The 13,921-nt window shown below is 40.9% G+C and overlaps 1 protein-coding gene across 1 annotated transcript in view; it reads left to right on the top strand.

Annotated features, from left to right (window-relative positions):
* Positions 1–7,820: 7,820 nt before the first annotated feature.
* LOC102834519 (magnesium transporter protein 1-like) overlaps positions 7,821–13,921 on the top strand; it is a 128,072-nt gene continuing 121,971 nt past the window's right edge. The window contains exon 1 of the mRNA XM_006873738.1: positions 7,821–8,104. Within this exon, the coding sequence (XP_006873800.1) occupies positions 7,907–8,104 (198 nt within the window). The 5' untranslated portion in view covers positions 7,821–7,906. The remainder of the gene's footprint in view (positions 8,105–13,921) is intronic.

The following is a 13,921-nucleotide window of genomic DNA, read 5'->3' as shown; positions in this document are numbered from 1 at the left end:
AGTTCCTGGTCTTAAAGGGAATTCCTATCAGCTTAGGTGTTAAGTATGTTCAGTCCATTCAATACAGAAGTAGTTCGTAGAGGATCTTCATGGAGCTGGTTTCAGGGTCTGATAGGCCCACAAGGTATCTGGGGGCAGGGTAACTGGTTAAATATTGGTCTGATGGGTCTGTGGGTTCTGTAGGTCTGGAGTCAGTCCTATCTTAATCCAGGTACCAAAGTAATGCACCAAAGTGATGTAGCCAGTGCCCCTTCACACTGGTGTGGCTCCCAACCACATGGCTCTGAACATCCATCCTGGTCTACAATGGGGATGGATGAGAATGGGAGCTGGTCACATCTCTGGTCACCAGTGGAGCATGGAGAAAAGAAGGAATCACATCTTTCCTGTCATCTATGTGAATCTGCCCTGCCAAACCACTTTCTGTTGTCAAAGCTGCTCACAAGATGGTAGTGCCATGTCTGGCCAACCATTTACCAGTCAGCCTTTCTTGCTGTCTTTGCTCAGCTTCTTTCCCTAGCAAGCACTCAATCCACTTCTTTAACCTTCACTATGAAGTTCAGGGTTCCAGGATTTTCATCTGTATCAGTTTCCTTTGTTTTTTTATATCTTTGTTGTAGAAGGTCTGTGTAGTGTGCCTACCTAGTCTGCCATCTTGCCAGAATAAAGTGTTTCAAGGAGTTTCTGGAAGTCCACAAAGATGAATTCAAGGCAGAGAGGTCATATATGTTGTTGTTGTTAAGTGCCTCATAGAAGGCTATGAAAACTTTTTATTTTTTACCAGAAAGTTATTTCCTTGTATTTTATTGATTAGGCAAAGGCACTCAACTGTGTGGATCATAAAAAAAATTATGGATAGCATTGCAAATAATGGGAATTCAAGAGCACTTAATTGTGCTCATGTACAACTTGTATATAGAACAAGAGGTAGTCATTGGAACAGAACAAGGGGATACTGCACGGTTTCAATTCAGGAATGTGTGTGTCAGGGTTGTAGGCTTTCACAATGCATATTCAATCTGTATGCTGAGCAAATAATCTGAGAAGCTAGACTACAGGAAGAAGAATGCATCATCAGGATTAGAGGACAACTCATTAATAACCTGCAATATGCAGGTGACACAAATTTGCTTGCTGAAAGCAAAGGTTTAAAGCACTTACTGATGAAGATCAAAGCCTTACATATGAATTACACCTCAACCTAAAAAATTCTTGTAACTGTACCTATGCCATCATGATCAAGTGGAGAAAGTAAGTTTATGACTCTCTTGGTTTCTAAGTTACACAAAATGGAAAATTATACTTATATCAATGTACTGCAAATTACAGGTTAATGGAGATGGAGTAAAATAATGTGTTGTTATTCAGTTAGTAATGCAGACAATTATTATATTTTTGGACATCTAATACAGAAGTAAAGAAAACAGACATATTTTCTGCCTTAATAAACAGTGAAATTTCTGTTGCAACCACTGGAGTGAGGGGGAGTAATAATAGGTGAAGAGTTGGAGATTACTACTCTAGGAAATTTGCACTAACATGTGCAAATTTAAGCAGAAAAAAAGCTTTCTGGGATATAATGAGTCAATAAGAATATGGCTCAAAAATTTCAAATACTCATTGAAAGATGATATAGGATAATGGAGACTATAAAGTTTGGAGTCTGGAGACCTCAACTAGACTCCTTATTGTACTCCTCATCAACTATATGATCTTTTGTGTAATATTATGTGAACTTTGGTTTCCTCTTCAGTAAAATGGAGGAACTGATATCTACCCAGCAGGATGTGGGAGGATAATGTAAGCTGATAGATTTTGGAAACTTTCAAGTATTCCACAAAATTTATATCTATATAGCAAAGCAAGTTTTGGGAAAAAGGCCTTTTAAAAAGGTACAACTGATTATGCCATTCACTCGACTGGCTTCTTAGTGTGTTTAAAACCAAAAAAAACCCAGACCTGTTGCCAATTTCAACTCATAGTGACCCTGTAGGATAGAGTATAACGGTCCCATAGGGTTTCAAAAGCTGTAATCTTTACAGAAACAGGCTGTCACATCTTTCTCCCACTGAGCAGCTGGTGGGTTCAAACTACTGACCTTTTGGTTAGCAGTTAAGTATTTAACCACTACAGCACCAGGGCTCCTTATTGTGCTTGTTGTTATTAAGTGCTGACGAGTTGATTCTGACTCTTAGGGACCCTGCATAGGGCTTCAGAAGCTGTAAATTTTTGCTGGAGCAGAAAGTGTCATCTTTCTCGGCTCAAACTGTTGGCCTTAAAATTTGCAGTTCAGTCCATCATACAGAGCCCTTCACACTTCCCTTATTGTGCTTGTTATTGTTGTTAATATAAGAACTTTTTTAGGGATACTAAAGAGGTAATCTTTATAGATTTTCTCAAAGGACACAGGACAATCACGAGGGGTTATTAGGAAGAAGTTTCTAGAAAAGTGAAAACTGTATTTTTGAGAAACAGGCCAGGAAAGTTTCAACAAAGAATTTTTTTTTCTATCATGACAATATACCTGGTCATTCTTAGACAGTAGCAAGTTTGTCCTGGGCGACTTTTGTTCAGAAACCTTACCCTACCCACTGTGCAGCCATGATCTTGCCCCTTCACACTTCTTTTTGTTCCCAAAATTCAAATAACCTATCAAAGGAAGATAATCTGAGTCCCTCATAGATGTCAACACTGCCATTTTGACCACTGGTGTAGTCTAAAAGCACACTGAATTCTTTGGGGAACGATCAGAGAGATGGAAACACCACCTTCAGAAGTGTATAGACTAAGATGGAGGATATGTAGACAAACAATAGCTTCACATTTTGATATTTTTGTTTAATAAAGGTTTTTTTTATTTGAGAAATAGTTTTATACTTACCTTTGTGATGTATTTAGTATACACACACACACGGGATATTCAAAACGTTCATGGAAAAATTCCATTATATTTTAATTCCATTTTCCATGAACTTTTTGAAACCTCTCATATATATGTGTTGCAACCAGGTTGGTATGAGTCGGAACTGTATAGGGCTTCCAAGGAGCAGCTGGTGGGTCTGAACAGCCTACCTTGCGATTCAAACTGACCTTGTGGCCCAGTGTTTATCCTACAGCCCCACACGAGGGCTCTATACATACATACATATGTTGCAGTTATGTGCCATGGAGTCGGTTTGTAACCACTATGATACCAGAGCTCCTTATACATACATACATATATGTGTGTGTGTATCTATATTTATATCTAGATCTAGATCTATAAGGAACTCTGGTAGTGTAGTGGTTACGAATCGGGCTGTGAATCACAAGGTCAGCAGTTCGAAACTACCAGCTGTTCCGCGGAAGAAAGATGAGGCTTTCTGCTCCCGTAAAGATTGACAGCCTCGGAAACCCTGTACAGGGTCGCTGTGAGTCAGAACCGACTCCACGGCACATAACAACAACAACAACAACTCTATCTATTTATCTAGCTCTCTAGCTATCTATCTGTTGTTGCTAAGTGCCGTGGAGTCGGTTCAGACTCATAGAGAGGGTACCCTGTCCAGGGTTTCCGAGGCTGTAAATATTTACTGGAGCAGAAAGCCTCATCTGTCTCCCGTGGAACAGCTAGTAGTTTTGAACTGCTGACCGTGAGATTAGCAGCCTGATTCATAACCACTACGCTACCAGAGCTCCATATATATACATGCACACACACACATATACATATATATAGAGAGAGAGACAGAGAGAGCTCTGGTAGTGTAGTGGTTATGAGTCAGGCTGATAATCTTATCGTCAGAAGTTAGAAACTATCAGCTGTTGTTTTTAAGTGCCATCTATCTGTTGTGTAAACTTTCACTCAATTCACAATAGAAAGTTTAATTTTAAAAACTATTTAAAAAATTTTAAAATCTCCCACCAGTCAGTTAGCAGTGGAAAACATTAACTGTTTTTTTACCAGGGGGTTTAAAAATCAGGGTAAAAAAGTTTTTTAAAGGTATGAATAAACAAAGTACTTAAAAAAATTTTTGATGTTGTTTTTTGTTCAGTGTACCTGACAGTGTTTTGGGTGTTTTAAAAAATGTTTTATTGTGAATTATGTAATAGTTTACATGGGAGAACATTAGCTTTACATTCATCCTATCATATATTTCATTGCCATGGTTACAATCCCCTCCATGCATCATCAACCAACCAAAGGGTATACACTGAAAGCCTGTCTCCACTCCCCCACCCACCACCCCTCTTCAGCATACAGCCCCTCTCCTCTCTGGCTTTAGAGTCCCCAGCTGCTCCATCTCTCCCTGTCATCATCTCTGCCTCCATCTCTGGTATCACTGCTTCTCTGGATAGGGTCCAGCACTCCCATCTTCTCCCTTGATGGTCCCAGGGACTTCCCTTCCTAGACTGCAAAGTCAATCACTCCCCTCCTTTTGCTACAAAATATCTACCTTTACATTTCCAACCCTCACAATCAGTCCTGATAACAATTATTCACCATTGTATCACAAGAGACCTATTCGCATCTCCTTTCATCAGGCCCGCCCAGACAGACTGGAGACTACTCAGTGGAGATTCTACCTTCCTCCAAGCCCTCTGGATGTAGGCTTCCTCTTGAAAGCTGGTAAGCCAGTCACTTCTTGCCTTTGTAGGGCCCCCCCCCATTATGGTTAGCCAATGTCCAAGTTGCCCATCCCAGTTTACTCTGTGTATGGAGGGGGTGGGAATGATCCTCGCTGTAAAGATTTGTTCCCTTTTTTGAGCTACTGCATCCATAGGTGTAGGTCAAGTTCATCAAATTGTATCAGATTACTCTTTTTTTCCTCTTCTTTCTTCTAGTTGAGCTCTGATCATCCAGTCATTGAAGCCAGGTCACATGGGTATTATCTGTAAGTGTGGTTGTTCTTATGCATATGCCCTCTCTTCTTATCAGCTGGACACTTCACTCTCTACTCTAGTCCTCTGTGGCTATGCCACTGCCCAAGAGTCCCCAGGTCTTGCCACACTGCTGGCCAACCAGGTCTCCACCCAGGTTCACAGGAGTCTATTGAACGTTGTAGGGCTTAGCTCGCAACTTCATTGCTGCTTTTCCCTCACTTCCCCTTATCGGTGACGAATGTGGTCACCAATCATAGCACCTGTCTGCTTGAGTATTCCCATTGAGTCTTAGTCTTGGAAGGGAGTTTGCCCTGAGGGGACCCGACCATTTGCCTTGATGTCTTCTGGGTGAGCAACTTGCTTGTTCTTGTAGTAATCAGTCGGACTGCTGTTATAGTTTTGTATTTTTACTGTCAGTCTTTCTTTCAAGAAGTATCTTCTGTTCTTCTAGCCACTTCAGGCTGGTCTGCTTGTCCTTTCAAGTGGAAATGTCCCACCTCAGAAATTCTGGATGGGGTTCAGGAAGCGTCATTCACTGGACACGTTGTAACCCCATTTTAGGTATTCCAATCAGTTATAGGCAGAAGAAGGACTTACAAGCTTTCTATGGTGATATTTCTGGCTATTCCTTTCTTTCCCCCTCAAGTGTCTATTTTATAATGGTATGCCAGGGAAACCAAGATTCAAAAGACAGCCAAGCATTTTAACATTATTACTTCCCTTTTGCCCATTCCAACCATGCCTCAGTCCCTGTATTCCAGAGCCCTGTTGTTCCAAGGTTGTGCATACATCATTATTTACCTATGTCCCACTTAGCCCATGCAAACCTTCCTGATTGTTTTCCTGTCAGCCTTGTTCTTCCATTCCCACCCCCCTTCTTGTGTATTGCCCCCCTCTCTAGCACCCAAACTATCCTGTGTCTACTCCCTACCTCCACCTTCCCCTACCTCCCCTCACCCTACCCTCCATTTGCAGGTAACCAACAAAGAATCCCACTCCCTTTAGTATGTATGGGTTCTTTTTCTTATTCTATTACAGTAGTGGTCCTATGCAGTATTTCTCTTTTTGTGACTAATTTCACTCAACATAATGTCCTCAAGGTTCATCCACGCTAGGTGGTGGCTTGCAGCTTCCTTGTTATTCTTCAAGGTAGCATAATATTCCACTGTGTGTATGTACCACAGTTTGTTTACCTATTCTTCAGTTGATGGGCACTTAGGCTGTCTCCATCTTTTTGATATTGTAAATAGTGCTGCTATGAACATTGGTGTGCATATATCTACTCATGTTATGGGTGGTATTTCTTGTGGGCTGGATCATAAGGTATTTCTATTTCCAGAGTGGTTGGACCATTTTGTAATCCCACCAACAACGTAGGAGGGCCCATCCTCACCAACATTTATTGTCCTCTAGTTTTTTTTATCTTTGCTGTTATTGCTGGTATGAGATGATATCTCATTTTTGTTTTCATTTTCATCTCTCTAAGGAGCTCTGGTAGCGTAGTGGTTACGAATCGGGTTGCGAACTGCAAGGTCAGCAGTTCGAAACTACCAGCTGCTCCGCGGGAGAAAGATGAGGCTTTCTGTTCCCGTAAAGATTTACAGCCTCAGAAACCCTGTACAGGGTCGCTATGGGTCGGAACCGACTTGACGGCACTCAACAACAACAACAACAATGACTAATGATCATGAACATTTCTTCATGTTTGTTGGCTGCCAGGACTTCCTCCTTAGTGAAGTGTCTGTTCATGTCCTGTGCCCTGTTTTTAATTGGGTTGTTTTTTTCTTGTAGATGTGTTGTAATTTCCTATATATTTGAGAAACGAGGCCCTTGTCTGATGTGTCCTTGCAAAAGATTTTTTCCCATTCTGTGAGTTCCCTTTTTACTCATCTGGTGAAGTCTTTTGATGTACAAGTTTTAAATTTTTAGTATGTTCCAAGCATCTATTTGTCTACTTTTGTTTGTGTAGTTTTCAAAATGTTTGGTAGTCTGTGTATTCCCTGAATTATTTCCCTCACATTTGTCCCTATTTTTTCATTGATGGCCTTCATAATTTTGGGATTCACATTTAGGTCTTTGATCTTTGGTGATTTGGTTTTTGTATAAGGTGTGAGGTAAAGGTCTTGTTTCAATCTTTTGCATATCGCTTTCCTGTTCTGCCAGCACCATCTGTTGAAGACACTGTCCCCCACCCCATGTGATATATTTAGGTACTTTGTCAAAAATCAGTTGGCTCTATGTGGATGGGTTAATTTCTGGATTCTCAATTCTGTTCCATTGATCCATGAATCTTTCATTGTACCAGTACCAGGCTGTTTTGACCACTGTGTTGTTGTTGTTGTTGAGTAGATTCTGACCCATAGCGACCCTGTATAGGGTTTCCAAGGAGCAGCTGGTGAATAGCCGTGTAATAGTCGGGGACCGAGAGGTTTCCATCCTTACTCTTCTTCTTAAGCATTGCTTTGCTTATCCTGGGTCTCTTTCCTTTCCATTTAAAGTTTGTAATTATTTTTTTTCCTTTGAGTGTTTTTAGGACATAGAAGAAATTTAACAAGGTCCTGTTAACTCAATTTTAAAATAATCTCCCTCATTAGTATCTATTATATTTTTGCTTTTCTACATTTTATTTTGTTTTCAATTTTGACTTGAAATATTTAGAAGCAAGATGAGGGACTATAGTAGCACTTAACTAGGTCCCATTGTTCTAGAATATTTTTCGAAGCAGGTGGCTTTCAAGGACTTCTGAATGAATCTGACGGGGGAAAAAAAAAAGACTCCGTTTTACTACTCAAGCCATCCATCTTGCACGCCAGAGCCGCAATATTTCACAAGTGCGCATGCGTATTTGAAGAGCCTATAGACGCATATTATCCCGTAAATGAAAGGGCAATCATACTTAGCTGGCCAATGAAAAACCTCCAGATTAGCCTATTTCTATTGGCTAACTGGGACCAATTAGAAGTGAACCGTCTTTTTGCAGGAGTCCAGTACAACGCGTTGTGATGTCATGTGAGGGACTGACACGCAGGGCTGATTTGGACCAATGAGGAAGGACAAGGGGCAGGTCTGCCTCTTCTCATGCCCCACCCTCAGATCTAGCCAGAGGAAAGTTTCGCTTATTCAAGTGAAAGGAGGAAACATGGCAGCGCGTTGGTGGTTTTGGTGTGTTTTTGCGACCGTGGAGGTGGCGTTGGTGCTCATTTACGGGGTTCCCTCGGCTTCTGCCCAAAGAAAGAAGGAGGTGAGGACATCGTTTGTTCCAACACGGGCCTTTTACAATGAAAGTGGGGCTTGAGCAGGTCTGTTCTCTCCTTCCCGCCGCCTTACCCGGCCAGTTCCGAGCCTTTGATGGCTTTAATTCCGCGGTTTCCCGTGTTAATGGATTCCCAAGAGAAGGAACTCCTTGTATTGTGGGGATGTGGAGATTGAGGATGGGGAGGGTTTGTTAACTGTCGGCTTCCATAGACTAGTGAATGTTTGTAGTTAGTTTTAACACTTCTTGCTGGTGGCTGCGGTGGTGGTGGTGAATTCGCCTTTAGATCGGAGGGTAGAATATCTGAGCGCCTTTCTGCTGTCGCCAGATGTACCTACCTCATGAATATATAAAATATACATATATTTTTCTTTTTATTGTGAATTGAGTGAAGGTTTACAGAACAGGTCACCATTCAACAAATCATAACTTCATTTCATCTCGATTGTAATCCCCTCAATGTAACATCACTTATTCCATTTCCTGTCAGTCTCATTTCCATTCCTAAACCTTCTGAATTTTGTTCTTAGGTAAATGTTGCCCTTTGATATCAAATATTTGACCACTGAGTAGTGTGCTTACCTCACTAGTGTTGTCTCCCCTATATAGCTATCTGTTGCTTGGCTGAAAATTGATCCACTCGGGTGAGTTCAGTTGGAGACCTGAAGAGTGACCAAGAGCAGTAGTCTCGGGGTTCCACCACTATGCCTCGTCTTTTTTTTTTTTTTTCAAATTGGGTTTTGTACCACATTTTCTCCCACTCGATCCAGGACCTTCTAATGTGATCCCTTTCAGACCAGTTGGTAGTAGTAGCCAGGCACTATCTAGTTCTTATGGTCTCAGGGTCATGGTGACTGGTGTTCCTGTGATCCATTAGTCCATTTGGACTAATTATTTTCAAGTGTGTTCAATTTTCATAACTTTTCTTACCTCCAGACAGGAAGAGACCAATAGTTATAACTTAGTTATAATGACCTTTTAAGATCCCAATTGTTAGTCACCAAAATTGGATGTAGAACATTGTCTTTCTGGACTATGTTATGTCAGTTGACCATGGTGTCCGTAGAGATTATGGTCGTAAGCCTCTACTCCCAGTAACTCATTCCCTCAAGGAATGTTTGGTAATGTCTAAGAAATTTTCATAAGTTTGCCCCCTTTTTGCTGCACCACATTCATGGATAAAGAGCTCTGATAGCATGGTTATGAGTTGGGCTGCTAATTTCACGGTCAGCAGTTCGACACTGCCAGCGGTTCTGCCAGAGCAAGATGACGCTTTCTGCTCCCGTAAAGATTTACAGCCTCAGAAACCCTATACAGGGTCACTGTGAGTCAGAATGGACTCCATGGCACATAACCACCACTATCACCACCATCACATTCATGGATATGTTTGCAGCACAAATCCTCTGTCAAACCTATATATATGTTTATGTGTATACTACATCTCTCCCTCCTACACCCTTTCAGCTTGTGTATCTGTCCATGTATCTACTTGTAGATCCCTATTGCAGAATTGTTTATATAACAGTATTTACCTCTAGTCCCTTTAACTTTTTTTTTATTAATGTTTTATTGTGAATTATGTGATACTTTACATTCATCCTATCGTATATCATTTCATTGCCATGGTTACAATCCCCTCCATGCATCATCAACCAACCAAAGGATATACCCTGCAAGCTTGCCCCCCCCCCCCCCCCCCCCGGTCGTCAGCACACAACCCCTCTCCCTCTCTGGGTCTGAAGTCCCCAGCTGCTCCATCTCTCCACGTCACCATCTCTGCCTCCATCTCTGGCTGGCATCACTGTTTCTCTGGGTAGGGTCCCGCTCTCCGCTCTTCTCCCTTGATGGTCCCAAGGATCTCTGCTCCTAGACTGCAAAGTCAATCACTCCCCTCTTTGCTACAAAACGTCTACCTTTACATTTCCAACGTTCACAATCAGTCCTGATAACAATTATTCACTGTTGTATCACAAGAGACCTATCCTCATTTACTTTCATCAGCCTGGCCTAGACAGATTGGAGACTACTCAATGGAGATTCTACCTTCCTCCAAGCCCTCTGGATCTAGGTTCCCTCTTGAAAGCTTGTAAGCCAGTCATTTCTTGCCTTTGTAAGCACCCCTCCCCCCCATTTTGTGTAGCCAATGTCCAAGTTGCCCATCCCTGTCTACTCTGTGTATGGAGGGGGTGGGAATGATCCTTGCTGTAAAGATTTGTTCCCTCTTTTGAGCTACTGCATCTGTAGGTGTAGGTCAAGTTCATCAAATTGTATCAGATTACACTTTTTTTCCTCTTCTTTCTTTTTCTAGTTGAGCTCTGATCATCCAGTCATTGAAGCCAGGTCAAGTGTGTATTATCTGCAAGTGTGGGTGTTCTTGTGCATCTGCCCTCTCTTCCTATCAGCTGGACACTTCACTCTCTAGTCCTCTGTGGCTATGTCACTGACTCTGGGCCCAAGAGTTGCTAGGTCTTCCCACACTGCTGACCAACAAGGTCTCCACCTGGGTTCACAGGAGTGTATTGAACGTTGTAGGACTTAGCTCGCAGCTTCATTGCTGTGTTTCCCTCACTTCCCCTTATCGGTGACAAACATGATCACCAATCAGAGCTTGTATTCCCAGTAAGTCTTGGAAGGGGGTTTGCTCTGAGGAGACCTGACCACTTGCCTTGATGTCTCCTGGGCGAGCAACTTGCTTGTTCTTGTAGTAGTCAGTCGGATTGCCATTATTGTTTTGTATTTTTCTGTCGGTCTTTCTTTCAAGAAGTATCTTCTGTTCTAGCCGCTCTAGTAGTCCCTTTAACTCTTGCACTCCTCCCTGTGTTTTACCCTGTTGTCATCATTCTTCTGCCAATCTCTCTTTTATTTTATATTGCCTTCCCCTTCATCCAAGTTAACAAATGTCTAGGAGTCAAGATCACTTAATTACAACAACCCTCTAGCCATTCCCTACCACCCCTGGTAACTATCATAGAATTTCTTTTAGTGTGAAAACCTTTTCTTGACTTTTTACAGTAGTGGTCACATACAATATTTGCCCTTTTGTGATTAATTTCACTTAGCATAATGCCTTCCAAGATCATCCATGTTATGAGGTGTTTTTTGCATTTGCCATAATTCTTCATTGTTGCATAGTATTTCAGTGTGTGTATGTACTGAAGTTTATCCATTCTTCCATTGGTGGTCATTAAGGTTGATTCCATCTTTTTGCTATTTTGCTGTGTTGAACATGGATGTACATACATTTATTCATGTCTCAACTCTTCTGCTAGGATATATATCAAGTAGAGGGATTGCTCGACCATATGGTATTTCTATTCCCAACTTTTTGAAGAAGCACCATACCATTTTACACAATTATTGACCATTTTACTGCCCTACCAACAGTGTATGAGGGTTCCAGTCTCCACACTCTTGCCAACATTTGTTTTCTGCTTTTTTTAAACTTTGCTATTAATGCTCGTGTGAGATGACATCTCATTGTTCTTATTTGCTTCCCTCTAATGGCTAATGATCTTGAGCATTTCTTCATGTTTGTTGGTTGCCTGAATGTATTCTTCAATGAAGTATCTGTTCATACCATTTGTCCATTTTTAAATTGGATTATTTGTCTTAAGAGCTATATTTTTTGTAGCAGTTTCACTTCAGGAGTGTAAGAATTAGACTGAAGAAATAAATATGCCAGATTTAATTATTTCAAAATAAGTTATCCAAGGATCTTAGCCCACGTTCAATTATTTAAACTATCAAGTGTGACAGACATTGCTGTATGCACTTGATATATGTAAGTAAATGAAACTAAGATCCCTCGTGTGCTACATAGTGTTATTGTTGTTTAGTGCTGTCGAGTCAGTTCCAACTCATAGCGACCCTGTATAGGATTTCTGAAGAGTGGCTGTTGAGCTTGAACCGCGACCTTGCAGTCCAGTGAATTAACCCGCAGTGGCACACCGAAACTCCTGGTGAAACACAGTAGCTATGGGAAATGTGGAGAGATAACAATATTATGTACTCAGCATGAGACAATACAAGAAAAGTTAACATTATTGTTTGAAACATTTGTGATTTATGACTTTATAATCTTAGAGCTTTAACAGATTATAAGAGATTGTTTAAGCCAATTTCCCAGTTTTTATAGGTGTGGAGAATTGAGTACAAAAACTTACACAGTTAACTGAAGAACAAGGACTAAAATCCTAGTTCAGTCTTAATGTGATTTTTCTGAACATTTTATGCTTCCTCTAGTACACAAGAAAGGTACATGCAATTTTTTTTTTACATGCAATTTTAAAAATACCAGTTAAACAACTCAGATGCTTCCCACCTTGAATTGAATTAAGAAAGAAGCCATATTCTCTTTGTTTCCGAATATTTGAATTATTCCATAAGAAAAAATAAGCTAGCAAATTAAACAAGGTGTTAAGTATTAGACTGTTAAAAAGTAAACCGATTCGTAACCCCTACCCTAGCAGAGCTGTGAAACTAGAAATTGACATGCTTTTTTAGGAAGTCCAAGCCATTGATGGAGCCCTGGTGGTGTAGTGGTTAAACACTCAGCTGCTAATCAGAATAGCAGCTGTTGGAACCCACCACCTGCTCCAAAGGAGAAAGATGTGGCAGTCTAATTCTGTAAACATTACAGCCTTGGAAATCCTATGGGACAGTGCTACTCTGATAGTGTTGCTGTGAGTCTGGAATTGACTCCATGGCAAAAGGTTTGTGTTTTTGTCTGGGGTTTACCAATTAATTGTTACGTGGAAAACAAGCTGCAGAGCAATGTTGTTGTTACGTGTTGTCGAGTCAGTTCCCAATCATAGCAAAATTATGTATACCGGAATGAGACGCTGCCTATTCCTATGTCGTCCTCACAATTTTTGTTATGTTCGGGCCCACTGTTGCTGTCGCTTTGTCAGTCCATTTCATTGATTCTCATCCTCTCTTTGCTGACCCTCCAAGGAGCTCTGGTAGTGTAGTGGTTAGAGTTGGGCTGCTAACCTCAAGGTCAGCAATTTGAAACTACTAGCTATTTTGTGGGAGAAAGATGAGGATTTCTGCCCTGTACAGATTTACAGCCTTGGAAACCCTACGCAGGGTCGCTATGAGTTGGAACTGACTCCACTTTACCAAGCACGATATCCTTCTTTAGGAACTGGTACTTCCTGACAACATGTCCAGAGTGCGAGAGCTGAAGTGTCACCATCCTTGCTTCTGAGGAATATTCTGGCTATTCTTCTTCCAAGACAGATTTGTTTGTTCTTTTGGCAGTTCTTGGTACTTTTCATCATTCTTTGCCAAAACCGTAATTCAAAGGTGTTGATTTTTCTTCGGTATTCCTTATTCACTGGAATAAGCCATGGAATTTTTAGTCACCCTCATATTAATTCACATGCATATGAAGCAACCCATCGCTTAGGCCAAGTGCATCTTAGTCCTTAAACCTGACCTCTTTGTTCTTTAACACTTTAAAGAGGTCTTTTGTAGCTGATTTGTTTAATGCAATAAGTCGTTTGATTTCTTGACTGCTGTTTCCATGAACGTTGGTTGTGGATCCAACCAAATGGAAATCTTTGACAACTTCAGTTTTTGTCGCCATTTATCCTGATGTTATTTATTGGTCCAGTTGTGAGGATTTTCATTTTCTTTAAATTGAGGTGCAATCCATACTGACAACTGTATTCTTTGATCTTCATCAGTAAATACTTCAAGTCTTTGCTTCTAGCATGCAAAATTTTGTCACCCGCGTATTGCAGGTTGTTAATGAGTCTTCCTTTAATCTTTTTTTTTTTTTTTGATAAGAAATTCATT

The sequence above is a fragment of the Chrysochloris asiatica genome, unplaced genomic scaffold (genome assembly GCF_000296735.1).
Source record: "Chrysochloris asiatica unplaced genomic scaffold, ChrAsi1.0 scaffold00252, whole genome shotgun sequence".
NCBI lineage: Eukaryota > Metazoa > Chordata > Mammalia > Afrosoricida > Chrysochloridae > Chrysochloris > Chrysochloris asiatica.
This window is presented reverse-complemented; position numbering and strand designations above follow the sequence as displayed.